This window comes from Urtica dioica, chromosome 2 (assembly GCF_054948205.1).
Source record: "Urtica dioica subsp. dioica isolate 48M chromosome 2, U.dioica_male_clone48M_v1_H2, whole genome shotgun sequence".
In the NCBI taxonomy this organism is placed as follows: domain Eukaryota; kingdom Viridiplantae; phylum Streptophyta; class Magnoliopsida; order Rosales; family Urticaceae; genus Urtica; species Urtica dioica.
In genome coordinates, this window is record NC_142757.1 from 31,917,639 (window position 1) to 31,934,111 (window position 16,473).

The window sequence follows — 16,473 nt, forward strand, 5'->3', positions numbered from 1 at the left end:
GCGCATGTCTAGTCCCTCCTCCTAGTGTGCATAATCCTTCCTTGCCCGGCCACCCACTTCGTCCCTTAATGTTGAGTCCTCAAGGAGCTGAGTACCCTTTTTGTCATTGACCCCACCCTGCCTCATGGGCATGGCCCATGAACCTCCAAGGTAATACATTGTCCTTTAAAAGTCGCAAGGTGACTCTCTCTCTCTCTCAACAAAGATGAGATCTTATACCATCACTTTACTTAGCACAAATGACTAATATTGAGTATCGGAGCGTGCGTCGAGTGAAATTCATTTTCGCCTCACTACTACAAAAAAAAATAAAACAAAAAACTAACGACAAGGTAAAAAAAATCGCTGATAATTGAATTTTAGAAGCGACATTAAAAGGCTCGCTTCTAAAAGTCTGTCGCTTCTAAAATTTAGATGCGGCATTTCGCATTTAAAGTCGCATCTAAGTCAGGTTCATGCATTATAGGTGCGCATGACTAGAAACCTTTTTTGGATGAAGAACAGTGATCATCCAAAGAAAAGTCTCTCTTCCAATAGTTCCTGTGACGTTTTGGATCTGATCTTTGAATGATTCATGTATTCTCAAGCATCTTCCACGAAAAATGTAAGTTAACATACGAACGGCCTTGAAAATTATTTTTAGGAAAAAAAAAAAAAAAAAAACCACAGTCAACATTGTGCATAGTACTTAAGACAACCATCTTTACAATGTGTACTTTAAGTGAGATTCAGAATGGCATTAACATGTATTATATGAATGCAAAATTTGACAAAACTCGCATGAATGATGTATTTCTTTTAATAATAATGAGAAATAAGCCCACAATGATGACATATAATGGGGTCATTATCTACATCACTTGGATCAACACTGCATTTTCATATGTAAGTATACTATGACTTTATTAAAATATATATCTACAAAGCTTTTACACCTCAGGAAGAAGCAAGATCGATCATGAAGAACATGCATAAACTTCAATATCGCCACTAGAGTAATATTATTTATAATCTTCCTGTGTGAATGCAAAATATTCTTAGTGATGTGATGTGTTAGATATAAGATTGGATAAATTATTGAAGACATATTCCAGTCAACAACCCAAATTTAAATTTAAATTGAGTCGCTTTTGATACATACTGTAAAATAATTATTAACTAAAATAATGGATAGATTTGAGAGAATTATCTTTATTAATCTATGAATTACAATAAAAAATAAAAAATTGAAAACCCAATTTTACCTTTTAAATTTCAAAATTTCGCAACCTCTGGTACATATAAAAACAAATCAAATCAACTCAAGAAAAAAAAAATCATTCAAATTTTCAAACCTAAAATTTTTAGGTTAATATTAGTTATATCTATTAATTACAGTTTATAAAAAGTATATATTGATTAATATTGATGAAAAAGTGTAGCGAAATGAGAGAATTTGGGAACGATGACTATCAATCAATAATTAATATATGTATATTGGTTATTTGACTTCTAAAATCTTAAAAGACCACATAAATCGAGGAAAATCAATGCTACACAAAAATAAATCAAATCAACTAAAAAAATTTACCCATTTGCAATGTGACTATCTAATCATTTTAAAGTTTGGGTTTAGCAAAATAGCTCAACATTCTAAAATTGAGGTAAAATAACCAAAAATTGACAAAACTCCGAGAATATAAGAATACACCAAATATTCAGGTTTACCCAAACAATACAATCGATGAAAAAAAACCCGTAAAAATAGCTCTCGATCTATATTGGAGATCGACGCCATCATCTCTGTCGTCATCTCCGTTGGTCATTGTCGTCATCGTTGTCCTCGTCTTCGTCGATCACCATCGCCATCGCCGTCCTCGTCTTCGCGTTCCGTCTTCGTCGATGAGTAAATATTGACGTACTCATCATCAACAGCTCAAGATCTTGTTCCGTCTCGTCGTCATCATCATCATCATTATCGATCTCTTCATATCAGTCGCGAAGCAGGCTGTTCGTGTTCGATCGCCGTCGAGATCGAAAGTCGAAGATCATCGTCGAGTTTTTCTGCATCTTCTTCTTCTTATTTATCGCACAGTGGATTAAAATTTTTTAAAGCATGATTAAATTTTTTGACATCTTATTCTTCTTCCTTTTCTTCTTCTGATTTATCGCACAGTGAATTACATTTTTTGAAAACATGATTAAATTTTTTAATATCTTCTTCTTCTTTTTCTACTTTTGGTTTATCGAAAAGTAGATTATATTTTTTGAAAGCAGGATTAAATTTTTTTTTAAATGATTAAGGGTGTATTAATACTTTTACATTATAAGTGGCTATTTTGCATCAATTTATGAAATCTTGGTTATTTTGCTAAACACTAAGTTTGAAATGGCTATTTTATACAAAAATTCCTTTAAAATATCAAACCCCTGTTTTCGAAAGTTAAATGTTAATAATAGTTTATAAATATATATACATATATATATATATATGTATGTATACATATATGTGTCTTAAAAATCGAAATACAAATTCGCATTCATTATCACTACAATAAAATTGACTATTTATTTAAAATGTTCGAAACGTCTAGTCCCAATAAGCAAGTATAAACATAGACATGAAAGTCGAATATGTAAAAGCGTTAAAAAGAGTCAGAACTAGCAACAACAAATTAGGTAAAACATACATAAAATAACCTCATTTGTAATTTTAACAACGCCAAGAAATAATTAGTGTAGCATTGTAATTGTCAAATTTACAATTAGAAGTTAGAAGGTGTCACGCTATCATATTAAGAATTTCAGATATAAAATTTTATAAAATCAAGCACGAAAATGAAAACTTTACAGAATTATCAAAATTTGACCGAGTTTCAACATTACTGTTTCATTGACAACAATGATGGCGGTTTAAGAGGACTTCATTAACATATTGTTTTGTACTACGTCTGCATATAAAATATCATAGTTGACTCTGATTGCAAGTTGCAAATATATACATATATATATATATATATATATATATATATATATATATATATATATATATTATGGATGTCTCATAAGAGGTTTGCACACCAGAAAAGAGGGAAGACTTGTAAAACAAACTCATAGAGACAACCATGAAAGTGTTTTTGCTTGTGATTATTCTCACACTTTGCTATGGAACAGCGACAACCCGAGCTCTTGCCAGCAGAGAAAGACGGTTGGCAAGACTGAGGGAAGGCGATTCGCTGGTGGGCGAGAGAGGGAATGATACGTTCTTGGTCTCGCCAGAGGGAACGTTCTCCGCTGGGTTCTACACCGTTGGAACAAATGCCGTGTGTTTCTCGGTCTGGTTTTCGAAGTCCAATGGCAAGTCTGTGGTCTGGATGGCGAATCGGGACGCCCCGGTGAGCTCGAGTGGGTCGAGGCTGACACTCCGTGGTGACGGAAACATGGCGTTGACCGATCCCTCGGGGACAACTGTGTGGTCAACTGGCACTTCCTCAGCCTCGAATTCCGTCGTAGAAGCGCGTCTGTTGGAGACCGGAAATCTCGTCCTCCTTGAGGGAGAGGCCATAATCTGGGAGAGCTTTGGTTTCCCAACGGACACGCTATTGCAAACGCAGCGGCTCGTGAAGAACACGACTCTGGTCTCGGTCCGGGGTCCAGGATCGTTCTCCACCGGGCTCTACAACCTGAAGTTCGACGACGACAATGTGCTGAACCTCGTGTACGACGGGCCCAAGACATCCAGCGTGTACTGGCCGAGGCAGCCCGGGGGTAGCGTGTTCGGCACCGGAAGAACGCCGTACAACAGCACCAGAGTGGCGGTTCTGGACCAGTTCGGGGAGTTTCTGTCGAGCGATCTCCTGCAGTTCAAGGCCTTTGATTACGAGACCCGCTCGGAGAAGAAGCGGAGATTGACGCTGGACCACGACGGGGTTCTGAGGCTCTACAGCTTGGACGACTCCTCCGGGGAATGGGATGTCACGTGGCTTCCAAGCCGATTAGACTCCTGCCTGGTCGATGGGATTTGCGGGGAGTACGGGATTTGCAGTTATTTTGAGAGCGTGAGACCGGCTTGTAAATGTCCTCGCAGCGGTTTCCGAAGAGGTGACATGTCCGACTGGTCTAAAGGCTGTAAGCCCGTCTTTGATCTCACGCGGCGGAGCTCCGGCGCGTTCGGTCTCTTGAAGCTTCTCAACACGGATTACTACGGCTACGACTTGCCCACAATTCACTTCGGGATTTCGCTGCGGGAGTGTAAAAACATATGCCTCAACGACACGTTATGCCGAGGGTTCGGATACTCTTCGGACGGTCTCGGGCAGTGCTTCCCCAAGAGTTTTCTCATCAACGGCTACCACACGCCAAGCTCTCCGAGCGTTATGTACATAAAGGTTCCGAAATCAATACTGACCGATCAAGTGACGGGGAGAGACGATGATAGTCTCAGGTGCTTGGAAGCGGATGTTGTTCTCTCTAGCGGGGATGATTCCGGAGGGAAGAAGAGCGACAGAGACGGGTACGTGAAGTACTTGATGGCTTTCGTGGGATCCTTCGGAGCCATCGAAGCGATTTGTCTTGGGCTGTGGTGGTGGTTCATCTACCGGAAGCGGGTGAGCGAGGAGATTGTCAATATGGGCTACATTGCGCTGGCGATGGGCTTCAAGAGGTTTGGGTACGCGGAGCTCAAAAGGGCGACTGAGAACTTTAGAGAAGAGATCGGAAAGGGCGGTTTCGGGTCTGTCTACAAAGGGGTTCTCGGCGACGGGAGGGTTGTGGCAGTGAAGAGGCTCGAAGGAGTTTTGCAGGGGGAATCGGAGTTTTGGGCTGAGGTGAGCGTCATAGGAAACATCAACCACAGGAATCTGGTGAAAATGTGGGGTTTCTGCGCTGAAAACAAGTACAAACTTCTCGTCTACGAGTACGTCGAGAACAGTTCTTTGGACAAGATCTTGTTCCACAACACGTCGACACTATTCGGGTTGGAGCAACGATACAACGTCGCGCTCGGCACCGCGAAAGGGTTGTCGTATCTGCACGAAGAGTGCCTCGAGTGGGTTCTTCACTGCGACGTGAAGCCTCAGAACATACTTCTCGACGATCAATTAGAACCCAAAGTGTCCGATTTTGGGATGTCGAAGCTCTTCAGAGACGCCGGCGGCGACGGAGATACCGGCGGGTTCTCCCAAGTCAGGGGGACGAGAGGGTACTTGGCACCCGAGTGGACGATGAACCTGAGGATCGATGCAAAAGCCGATGTGTACAGCTATGGAATTGTGGTGTTGGAGCTTCTGACCGGGAAATGCGTGTCCAATTTTCTCGCATCGCAGGACGGCGAGTTCGACCACTTGGTTCAGTGGGTTACCGAGAAGACCCAACATCACGGGTTCGAGGGAGTCATCGATCCTAGATTGCTCGAAGAGGAGTTTGACAAGCAAAAGGTTGAGAGGTTGCTGGGTGTCGCATTGTTGTGTGTGCAAGACGATAGGAATTTGAGACCTGCCATGAGTAAGGTTGTGGAGCTTCTGCTAGAAACTGACAAGGAAGAATAATAATAATAATAATGCTAATAAACTACATGAATCTCTTATTTATTTGTATATTTTGAATTGTAATGAACGCAATGTGATTTCGTTATTAAATATGACTAGCATACTTTTTTCCTTGTTTATTAGCAGCTAGAATTCAAAATTATACTTCAAAAGGAGTTTATTTTATTATACTTCAAAATTTGGTTGTAGAATCCAGAAAGAACCCTTGGCCTTAGTAAGGATTTCAGATTTTATCCGATGATCAGCAAGTCAAAGACAAGCATTTATAAACCAAATTCAGCATTTCAACACCGACTAGGTTTTTCATAAACTACCCTAGTCCTACGACGCTCTTTAAAGATAATAAACAATAAGAAAGAGAGTAAATCTATTGCACACCGCTCCATCTAGCCCAATCCACAAACTGCATTCCACCGTAAACGTTGTTGGCAAATCGCACTCCGACGGTGAAAGCCAAAGCCATTGGAGGAAATTGCTTCCCCACCACCGATCCTTCTACAACACGTTCAAGTCCGTTGATGATCTGATACCGGGTGTTCGAAGACACTGCCAGGAAAAAACCTGAAAGGAACAAAGAGAGCCCATTGAAAACACTAATACGATCTGTAATAATGAACTCGGAATCAATAAATATAAAAATAGTACAGCTACGAACGAAACTTGACATACCCCACAAAGCAGCACTCTTAAGTAGTGGCGGCACAGGTACATCCTTTTCTGATTTCTTTATGCTCCTGATGATAACAAAACAATATGTTCATAAAAATAAAATAAAAAAATAAAATAAAAAAAAGTATAAATTGGGTATCCGTTCTTTACAAATCATGACATGCTAAAAATGTATCATAAGGAAGATCTCTCACGGTCAGATACAAAAAGGATGCAGATCCTATTGTCTTACTACCATGACTCACTAAAATGAAATCATGAGATTAATTTATATAACATCTCCGGCTACAGATTAAAATATGGGTATACCGCTTGGCAGTCATAATCAAATTGGCGATGCCTTGGCCAATGATACCGCAACCAAATCCAACGCCGCCATACAAGATACCCTATAAAAAGAAGCACACACTAGTCATCAAGAACAAAACGAGAATTACAGCCAAAGCAAGCCATCTTCACTGACTTTATACCTTGTAGAAATACGTAGCGAGTCTCTGTTGCACTGAAAATCTACATCCTGGTCTTTCCGCTTCAAAAACGCTGCATAAGAACATCACGAAACTCAAAGTCGAATCACAAAATCTCTCAGCTACCAGATATATTTATGGGGCTCAGCAAGAGCTGATAGATGATACCTGCTCGGTAGAGCTCCATAAGCATGTTGCAATCGTCCGAGAAAGCTTTTTGATACAGATGGTTGTCCAATACGAACATACGGTGCCAACATACCAACCAGAGCAACGTTGACCACTAGTCCCACCAACATATCAGCCACGTACAGCTCGAATTCTGACCAGAAATCCTCACCTCTCTTTTGTACTTCCGCAAATGTCGCACAACATGTGTCAATGACTATCTGGAATAGATTGAAGCCGATTATAAAAATTAGTCCGTCACAAGAATGGTAAAGGAAAAAATTCCTTATTTCCCTTGCATTTGTGTTACCAAGCATGCAAATAGTAAGTAGTTATTGATGAGCTTCATTTCCATAATTGGACTAAAGAAATAAACTAACTGAAGAAAAACAAAACACCACAAACCTCCGTTCCAATCTTGAAAAGAAAAGCCGGGTCCGCCAGCATTCGGTTGCGAAGCCAGGGGAAGGATCTCATCAAAAAGCCTATAATCCCAGAGCCCTGCAAAACAAGATATTCAATTATGAAAAAGCACGGAAACAAAAGCAGTAACTAAAAGCATGAAACAGAGTACCTGCAAATCCAAGTATCTAAGAAGAAGCACTCTTCGGATTCCCACGCTCTTGGCAGCCTCCAACATGCTCAAAGGAAGACTCATTCCCCGAGCTTCGGTCTCTCTCATAACCTCTTCAAACTTCAATAGCGGCCCGAACTCATCTTCCTCGCCATCACCGCCCTTTTCGTCACCACCACCATCGCCGCCGCCGCCGCCACCTTGCCCGCCATTTCCAAGCCCTCCATCACCGCCATTGCCTTCGAGCTCTATCCCATCCTTCCCCGGCTCTAAAGCCTTATGACCCTCGTTCTCTACAGCTTCCTCGCCGCTTTCCTTGGGTACGGTGACCGCGCCCACAGATGATCCGGGCTTGTTACTGGACTCCATGCTACTACTCATTGTCACAAGCCCGTGTCTTTTGTAATTCACAGGGACATGTCTAAACCTATTAGTCCCACAAAACCCAACATTTCTAAATCCTATACTGTTCACCACCACCGCTTTCTGACTCCAAACCGCCTTCTTCGCCGAAACCACCTCGTTTCGGTAGGTTACAGCGTGAGACCATCCTAAACAACCCGCCATTTCTGCCTCTAGAGAACTCGAAGGATTCGGAATCAGAAGGGGGGGAAAGTCGACAAATTTCGTGACGAAACTCACAATGCGATTGAATAAAAGCGAAATCCGTATTCCGAACTGAAAGTTGAGAGAACTATATTTCTGACTGCAATCGAAAGCACGTCTCTTTACTGTGATCTAAGTGAGAGCTCGGAAAATGAGAGAAAATCTGTGTAGTGTTCGTCTGGCACAAGAGAAAGTGGCGAGAAAGTCTTGTGATGCACAAGTGGAACCGATATTTATACTCCAAATACATCTGATACTTTCTCTGAAATTCACACGTGCGATAATCTAGGGCTTTGCTAACTTACGCCGGGAGAAGAACGGCGTATTTTTAGCGGTTTTTTTTTTATTTTTAAATCTTTTCTTTTTGTAAGAAGCGAACTATATTTTATTTGAAAGAAGCGAACTTGGTAGTTAATTTTAGGGATGGCAAATTCGTGTTCGTGTCGTGTTAATCGTGTTTGCATAAATAATTGTTAGAATCAAATCCGATCATTTATTAATCGTGTTTGAAGTTTAGATACAAATCCGACCGTTTATTTTTTTACTAATCAATAACTATTTAAATTAAATCATTTAATAGTCGTGTTAAATGGGTTATTTAATCGTGTTTGAATCATGTTTGGACAATTGGACTCAATTAATCACGATTCAATTATCAAAACCATAATAATCATAAAAGAAAAAAAATAGCCTTAACAAAAAAAAATATCTCAAACATAATAGGTAACTTACCCAAGATATAGCCGAAAAATGCAGGGTCAAAATACATGTTCATGTATAAAGGAAAAAACAGAGTACATTACATTTAGACATGAATCGTTCGGCCGAAAGAATTCAAAAAATAATCACTTATTAAGCACGAGAAGTCAAAACATGTCATTGATTAAGATGAGGCATGGGTTATGCCGAATCATGGCAATGTGCCAACGATCTCGCTTTTACGGTAAGTTTTACGACCATTGTGTTACACAATCAATAAATTTAGAGCTGCTGGGAAATACATATTTATAGTCTATAGCCAAAATCAGAAGTTCAACAAAAAAAAATTACAGATTAAATTCCTAGCGAATATACCCAAAGAGTAATCCGAACCTATGGCTTCCCGAGGAACTCACATGAAGAGTAATCTCGTAAGGACATTCGAATCCTATTACGTGTATACAACAAGCTCTGGTTTGTTGGATCCTCCACCCACTCTTGGAGACCACTTTGGCATATCTGCAAAAGAAGAAGTAAAACGATGCCAAACCCGAGTAAAAAAATATACCCATTTCGGAGACCCTGAGAGAAACCATTTCAGCCTCGTCTTTGCTCTCAGAGCGCAGTCCGTGATCAACGACAATGGCGAGAATCCCGTCGATGAACCCATCCCCGTCACGAGAATCTCCGAGGCCATTGATCTTCCACTGTGCACTCAGAACACACAGAGCCATGCTATCTGGCCCTCCAGACACTCCCACGGCTATAGCAACAAGCACGTAATAAATTTCTCAGCATATCAAACCCTATACAAAGACGACCAAGCGAGAAAAAATAAATAAATAAAAATTACTGACCGATGCGATGGTGCGGTTCGAGGCCCGCCATGGCCATTCTGTTGGCGAAAGCTTTGCTGTTCTTGGTCACGTTCGAGACATTTACAGCAGAGGAATTGCAATGACAGAGACGTCGAAGGAAACGAAGACGAAGGCGATGATAGTGTGGTAATGCTTTGGAGACGAAGAGCGGTGCTGAAATCCTACTCGCTATCGTAATCATCTACGATGAGCTTAAAAAAAAACTCTCTGAAAATAAGAGAGACAAAGATCGTTTACCTCAGACGATAATCCCCAACACCTATTCGATCAAATGCAAATGAAACGTAACGCTCTATGACCGATAACATGCAAACAAGCAAATGACAAAGATTCAAATTGATCTTATTTTTTTTATTTCAATAGGCTGAAAGAAGGCAAAATTATTAATGTACATGAATTACATTTATGATCCTCCTTACTGTCTTGAATGGGAAGTCTTGAGATATCGTGGACGAGTCATAATTAGCGATTGAGTGTCACGGAGAGAGAGACCCAAATTGAAGAAATGAAAATTAGGTAATTGAGAATAAACTATCAAGGAAAGAAAAACCAAAGATTGAGCTATCTTCGTCTTGGCATCTTTCTAAATAGCATACGGCACATCGAAAAGCTTGCTAACCTTTTGGAGACTTGTAAAGCAAAATTGTTCTTGGTTTGAGTCACCAATAATACTGCAAGTCCAAATCGATCATGTTCAGTATGGTTAAAGCAAAAATAATCATCATCGAGCAGATTTACTGCTGAAATTTATTTAGAAAATATATGACATAAAACACAACAGGATCAAAGAGAGTAGCAAAATTTTTAGAAAAAATATGAAAGAGTTTCTGATTAACGTTATAAACAGTGTCAAAAAAATAAAAATCCTATTATCTACCGTACAAATCAAAATATAAATAATTTAAATTTTACCATCGCCGAAAACCTTATGAACCGAAGAGCCTGAAAATGTTCGTCTCCACCGACGAAGAACCCTAAAAGAATACCCCAATTCAGATTTCTAATCCCAATCGGCCTCCACTCCTTCTTCGTTCTGATTCTCAGTCCTCACTCTCGATTTTTTTTCTGTCTCAATCTCTCTCTCTCTCTCTCTCCTCTCTCTCTCTCTCTCTCTCTCTCTCTCTCGATTGTCGTTCTCATTCTCTTCTGTGTGTGCTTTGTATTGAGTCTTCTCTCTCTTTATTTGAGTCTACGTGATAACAAAATAAAAAAAGTTAGATTGAAATAACAATGTAAAAAAAGGGAGGGAAATTGATGGAGGGTAAAACAAAATAAAAAGAATAGATTGAAATTTTGTGGAGATAAATGGAGAGAATGACAAATTTCAATATTAATCTAAAAATTTGTAGTTACATGAATAAAAGTTTAAAATCACACGAAATATATTATTTATATTATATATTATAATTTATATTTAAAATTTCAATCTTATATACTATATATTAAATATTAAAGTAAAGTAAAGTGACTAAATTATATTTTATAGGAGAATGTAAAAATCTTAAAATTGGTGTCTATATTTTAGATAAAAATTAGAAATCGAATTTGAAAAAAATGGAGGTAATAACTAATAAGTCATTTTACTATAATTGAAATCAAATAAAATTGAATACAATATGTATTAGTTAACAAAATTATTTATGGCTTTTTGAATCCAAGACTACTCTGATATTCAAAGGTTATGTATCATAAATTGTGATTGTTCAAATACTATTTATTATATGATTGTGGATTGAAATCAAATAAAATTGAATATGATACGTATTATGATATTATAGTAATTGTGATTGTTTGATATGAATTGAATTAAAATTGAAATCAAATAAAATTGAATATGATATGTTACTATGATATTATAGTTATTGTGATTGTGAATTGTGAATGTTCGATATGAATTGAATTGAAATCAAATTATAAAATTGAATAGGATACATTATTACGAGACTATTGTTATTGTGAATTGTGATTGTTCGATATGAATTGAATTAAAATTGAATACGATACGTTATTACTTATTATGAGACTATTGTTATTGTGATTGTTCGATATGAATTGAATTGAAACAAAATAAAATTGAATATAATACGTTATTATAAGACTATTGTTATTGCGATTGTGGATTGTTAATTTTAATTGTTCGATATGAATTGAATTGAAATCAAATAAAGTTGAATACGATACATTATTACTATTGTACGTTATTGTGATTGTGAATTGTAAATTGTGATTGTTCAATCTAAATTGAATTGAATTGAAATCAAATAAAATTGAATACGATACATTATTATGTGATTATTGTTATTGAGATTGTAAATTGTGAATTATGAGAACACCACTAGACGTACTACTTAAATTAGTAATTGAAAACAACTAATTTGATATGTTATTATTGCTCTCATGAAGTCGATTGGTATATTATTGACTATATGTTATCATACGTAAATTGATATTGATATGAATATACCTTATTTTATTTCATCATATTTTATAATATCAATTTTATATATATATTTATAAATTAATAATTTTACATATATAATATTAATCGTGTTTAACTGGGTCGTAATCGTGTTATTACTCGTAATCGTATTAGTTTGGTCATATTCGTGCGGGTCGTAATCGTGTTTCGTGTCGACCATTTAATAATCGTGTTAATCGGATTTTATTCGTGTTACCGTAATCGTGTCGTTTTGACCAATTAATTAATCGTGTTAGCGTGTTCGACCCAATTAAGAACCGATCCATTTATTGAGATCCAAATCCGCTTTAAATCGTGTCGTAACCGTTTCGTGTTTCGTGTCCGGACCAAATTGCCATCCCTAGTTATTACTTATTTTCAAGTATGAGTTTAGACATGCATGGGACAAAATATATTTTAATAAATAGATAAAGAAAAATAGCGTTTTTGAAATGTTGAAATTGCATTTTAGATTAATAGTTAAAAATTAGACTCTCAAATTGTCACGACCCGCGAGCGTCGTCACCTCGCCCGCAAGCCGCGACTCGACGGAACCAACATCACGTAGCGGGAGCATATCATATATGAATAATGAAATGTAAACAAGACATTTAAAGTAAATATATAATTTACGAAACATATAATATACGAAATATGATATTATTAAAAGTGCGGAAACGTTTACAACAAAAGTGGTTATCAGAAATCTCGGGAAATTTTTCGTTTTTCTTTTAGAACTAGAAGTCGTATATCGACCCTTATACATACATATATATGTACATAGAAGCTCCCGACTTTACATATACACACGAGATATTATATAAGGAAGAGTCGATATTATTCAAAACATTATATATATAGAGGTCTACTTCCCGAGCCAGAACCCATAGCCCGTAGGTCAAGAGATACGCGTTCCGTCCCAGTTTCCTTCTCGGTCGTCTACATTGCCGTCTTGCCCTTATCTACATTACCAAGGGACATAAAACTATGAGTCGAATGACTCAGCAAGCGGGAGTCTAGCCTATGAAAGAAAAGCAGCTAATGCAAAGCATGTGACGTGCGAACAAGCAAACAAGAATGCAGGATGCAGCTATCACCTAAAAGTGACTAATGAGCGCGCATCCTAGAATACTAGCCGTCCCGCAAGGTTATACACTCCTCACTGCTATAACCCCCGATCCGACTAGAGACCAGTTTCCAACTTCGAGCAGCAGTCGTCAACTGATCTAAGTTTTAACACATGTCTGGGATCCACTAGTGGTACTTCCTTCATCATGACGTCAACGCCACTGGTCTCTGGCATAGTGAGCTCGCGAACCGCGACCATCACCCACTACGCCCCGGTGTGCTCAAGGCAGCTTCCGGTGAGTCTTCCAGCAAGCAATGAGCTCGCGATGCGCGACCTTCACCCATTGCTTCGAGTACTCGGCGCACGGACCGGCATGGCCCGCCAAGCACAAGTCAGGGACTTGTGAGTACCACCGACACGAGTTTAAAGTTTGGGTACACTGCAGCTAGCAGCGTACACGTTAAACTTATATACGGAAGAGCGTGACGGGATAAACCCCAAAAGAAATTAGTGTTTCCCTTTGAAGCTCGTTTAGTGTTTTAAGTTGAAAGCTCGAAATGTGACTTTCGAACTCTCTACTCTCGATTGAATTTGAGAGTCTATCGCTCTTCCGTCCTCTCGATTCTAACCTACTTCCTAGAGTTAGAAGAGAAGTCTAACCACACACAAAGCAAACAAGGCTGGTTCAAGTTAGCATTTGAACCTAACGGGCGAACCCGAGCTAAGTTTTCAAGCAAGAGTGGCCGAAGCCTTAACTTTCGAGTTTATTCATTTTTAGGCTTCTACCTAGTCTTGTTTACTAGCAAGCAAATGCACAAACAAGCAGGATTATACCCTTGGTAAGTAGTTGACTTATGTCTCCACACTTACCCGGAATTGTTCGACAGAAAGCTTGACGATTCCCGAAGATGTCTTGCTTCACACGTTCTTCGAGACACTTGGCACTTGTCGAACGTCGAGAGAACTAGCATCCGGAGTTGAACATCTGTTAGTTATTGGATTCGAGTTTACTTAAAGATAATAGGGTTCGTTGTCGGGATTAGAGTCGGTTCGGAATTCGAGAATTTAATTTATTATTCCCCGGTTTTTCGGAGGTTTATTCAAGACTCGCGTATCCTCATATCGAGAGTGATACGAGATAATGTTCAACGAATAATCACGAGTCTTAAATAAATCAAATAATCCGAAATTAAAAATAACCGAGAATTCCAAACGAATAATTAAATTAAATTCATAACCATTATTAAATAAATAATTATAAATTATTTATTTAAATACTGAAAGTACATATCTAAGAGTATTTAAACGCTATAAGCGATTTAAAACTCACGAGTTAATCGAGCTTTATTTCGATAACTCTTTCACTTGATATCTTCAGAAACTGATCTCGTTGCTCTTGACTCGTCTGGTTCCCGTCCGTCCGTCAAGATCTGTAATTCAAACCTGGAACCCAACGACGAGTTAACATCGTAAATTCCAAACTCTTATCAGTTTCAAAATCCAAATCCCGAACCCAACACCAATTTAAGTACACTTAATCCGAAATCCAATTATCCGGAAACGTTCTAATACCAAATGACCACAAATGAAACACCTAGCCAACCAATTACACAAGCAGAAATTCACACGGCCAAAAACATAACCAAACAAACTCACGGTCAAGCATATAACCAAACCAAAACATCCGGGTTCTCAATTTTTCTCATTACAGCCTCAATTATCAACACTAATCCAAATAACAGGAATCAGAACAAACACATTTGGCCAAAATCAACTCACGGCCAAGAAATCCACACGGCCATAATGAGCACACGGCCAAGAATTCCAATTTCACACCAAACAATTCAAAATTCATAACGAGTCATCATCAAAGCCTCAAATACTAACAACAATCAGATTCACATATCCAGAAACATCAATTAATTCGCAGAAATCAAAAGCCCCAAATCCAAACCTAGTTCATCATGATTTTCGGCCAAATTCTCAATCCAAGATGAGAAATTCGAGTTCAATGAACATAACTAAGCCATAAACATCATAAATGAAGCTCCAAGAACCAACCAAAACAAACAATTTCATCAATTTCACTCGGACCCAAAAACCCCCAAATCAACCCAAGAACCCTAACCACGAAATCAAATCCAAAGAGAGAAATCTCTACCTCAAATCGTGATATTAGGCGTCTTGGGTGAGCTTTCCCTCTTCCCCGACGTCTTCCTTCTTGCTCCGGCGTCACGGCGGTCCTCGGCGGCGTCGTTCTTCTTCGGCCCGGAGCGCGCGCGATGGAGGCTCGGCGAGGGTGATAGCGCTCGAAGGAGAAGAGAGAAGAAGAGATGAGAAGAGTTATGTGGGTGATGGTGATGATGAAGCTCGGTCTCGTGGAACTCAGGGCTGGGAAATTTTTTTTTCTTGTCTGGTTCTTTTGGCCGAGCAGCGTGAGGAAGAAGAAGAGAAGTAGAGAGAAACCGAGAATGAGAAATAGAGAGAGTGAGGGACGGGTGAGGTGGCAGTGAAAGAGAGAGGATGAGTGGCTTAAGAGCCTAAGTGGCACTCTCACGCTACGCCACGCGTGCACAGGTGGCCCACTTAATTATTTCCACAATTCTCTTAAAACGACCCATTTTTCCTCTTTTTCTTACAATCTCATCCTTCAAAATGTTGCACATAAGTCCTTTTAAAATAAAACCTCACAAATCTGTCCTTAATTAAATAAAAAATAATCTTGAAAATAACCGAGAAAATTGTCATTATTTCCCGTTATCTTGAATATATTTAAGGGATTCCGGAATATATTTTTACTCTTGAGATTTTTAAATCTCCGAGTATGTTTCGAATAATAATATTGGATTACTCGAATATTCTCATTCCGAAATTTCATCGACCTTAAATATTATCATTTTCCAAGATATTTAAAATTTAAGGACGTCTCATATGCAACAAGAATTTGAATTAAAACTTGTCCATTTTATTCAAATTCACAAGTAGAGCGTTTACAAAAGTTTATACATTACACAAATTATTAACTAACCACTTGGGACAAAAATACCTTCTAACCGATTTTAATGGAAAAAATAAATAAAATGCATGGACACTTGTTGACGTTGGACTTTGTCCTTGAAATAACAAGATAGGGACTCGGCCCAATGTAAAGAAGTTGGACCCAAGCCCACGAATTTGTAATAATAGGTTCAGGAAAAACACCAGCTCGAAGGAAGATTCAAATATCAGCTCGAGATAACTGCTCCCCGAAGACTCGCAGGTATATGGCAAGTCAGCCCTGCAATCCGTAACCGCCCCCCAACGAATGGGTCTTTGAACGACAGGTGTCCCGGAATGCAGTAGTGAACTTCAACTGACACA

The 16,473-nt window shown here is 38.7% G+C and overlaps 3 protein-coding genes across 3 annotated transcripts; 1 reads left to right on the top strand and 2 right to left on the bottom strand.

Annotated features, from left to right (window-relative positions):
* The first annotated feature begins 3,075 nt into the window (after nucleotides 1-3,075).
* On the top strand, nucleotides 3,076-5,607 carry LOC149404372 (putative receptor protein kinase ZmPK1). Its single transcript, XM_089604256.1, has one exon. The coding sequence runs from the start codon at nucleotides 3,105-3,107 to the stop codon at nucleotides 5,523-5,525; it is 2,421 nt and encodes an 806-aa protein (XP_089460382.1). The 5' UTR covers nucleotides 3,076-3,104; the 3' UTR covers nucleotides 5,526-5,607.
* Nucleotides 5,608-5,763: 156 nt separating this feature from the next.
* On the bottom strand, nucleotides 5,764-8,228 carry LOC149404373 (protein RETICULATA, chloroplastic-like). Its single transcript, XM_089604267.1, has 7 exons — nucleotides 7,404-8,228; nucleotides 7,235-7,330; nucleotides 6,830-7,050; nucleotides 6,665-6,734; nucleotides 6,504-6,583; nucleotides 6,195-6,259; nucleotides 5,764-6,086 (listed from the first exon to the last, which is right to left on the bottom strand). Exons 1-7 carry the CDS (start codon nucleotides 7,968-7,970, stop codon nucleotides 5,893-5,895), a joined length of 1,293 nt encoding a protein of 430 aa, XP_089460393.1. The 5' UTR covers nucleotides 7,971-8,228; the 3' UTR covers nucleotides 5,764-5,892.
* Nucleotides 8,229-9,159: 931 nt separating this feature from the next.
* On the bottom strand, nucleotides 9,160-10,193 carry LOC149404374 (uncharacterized). Its single transcript, XM_089607502.1, has 3 exons — nucleotides 9,566-10,193; nucleotides 9,277-9,471; nucleotides 9,160-9,227 (listed from the first exon to the last, which is right to left on the bottom strand). Exons 1-3 carry the CDS (start codon nucleotides 9,765-9,767, stop codon nucleotides 9,160-9,162), a joined length of 465 nt encoding a protein of 154 aa, XP_089463628.1. The 5' UTR covers nucleotides 9,768-10,193.
* Between the last annotated feature and the right edge of the window lie 6,280 nt (nucleotides 10,194-16,473).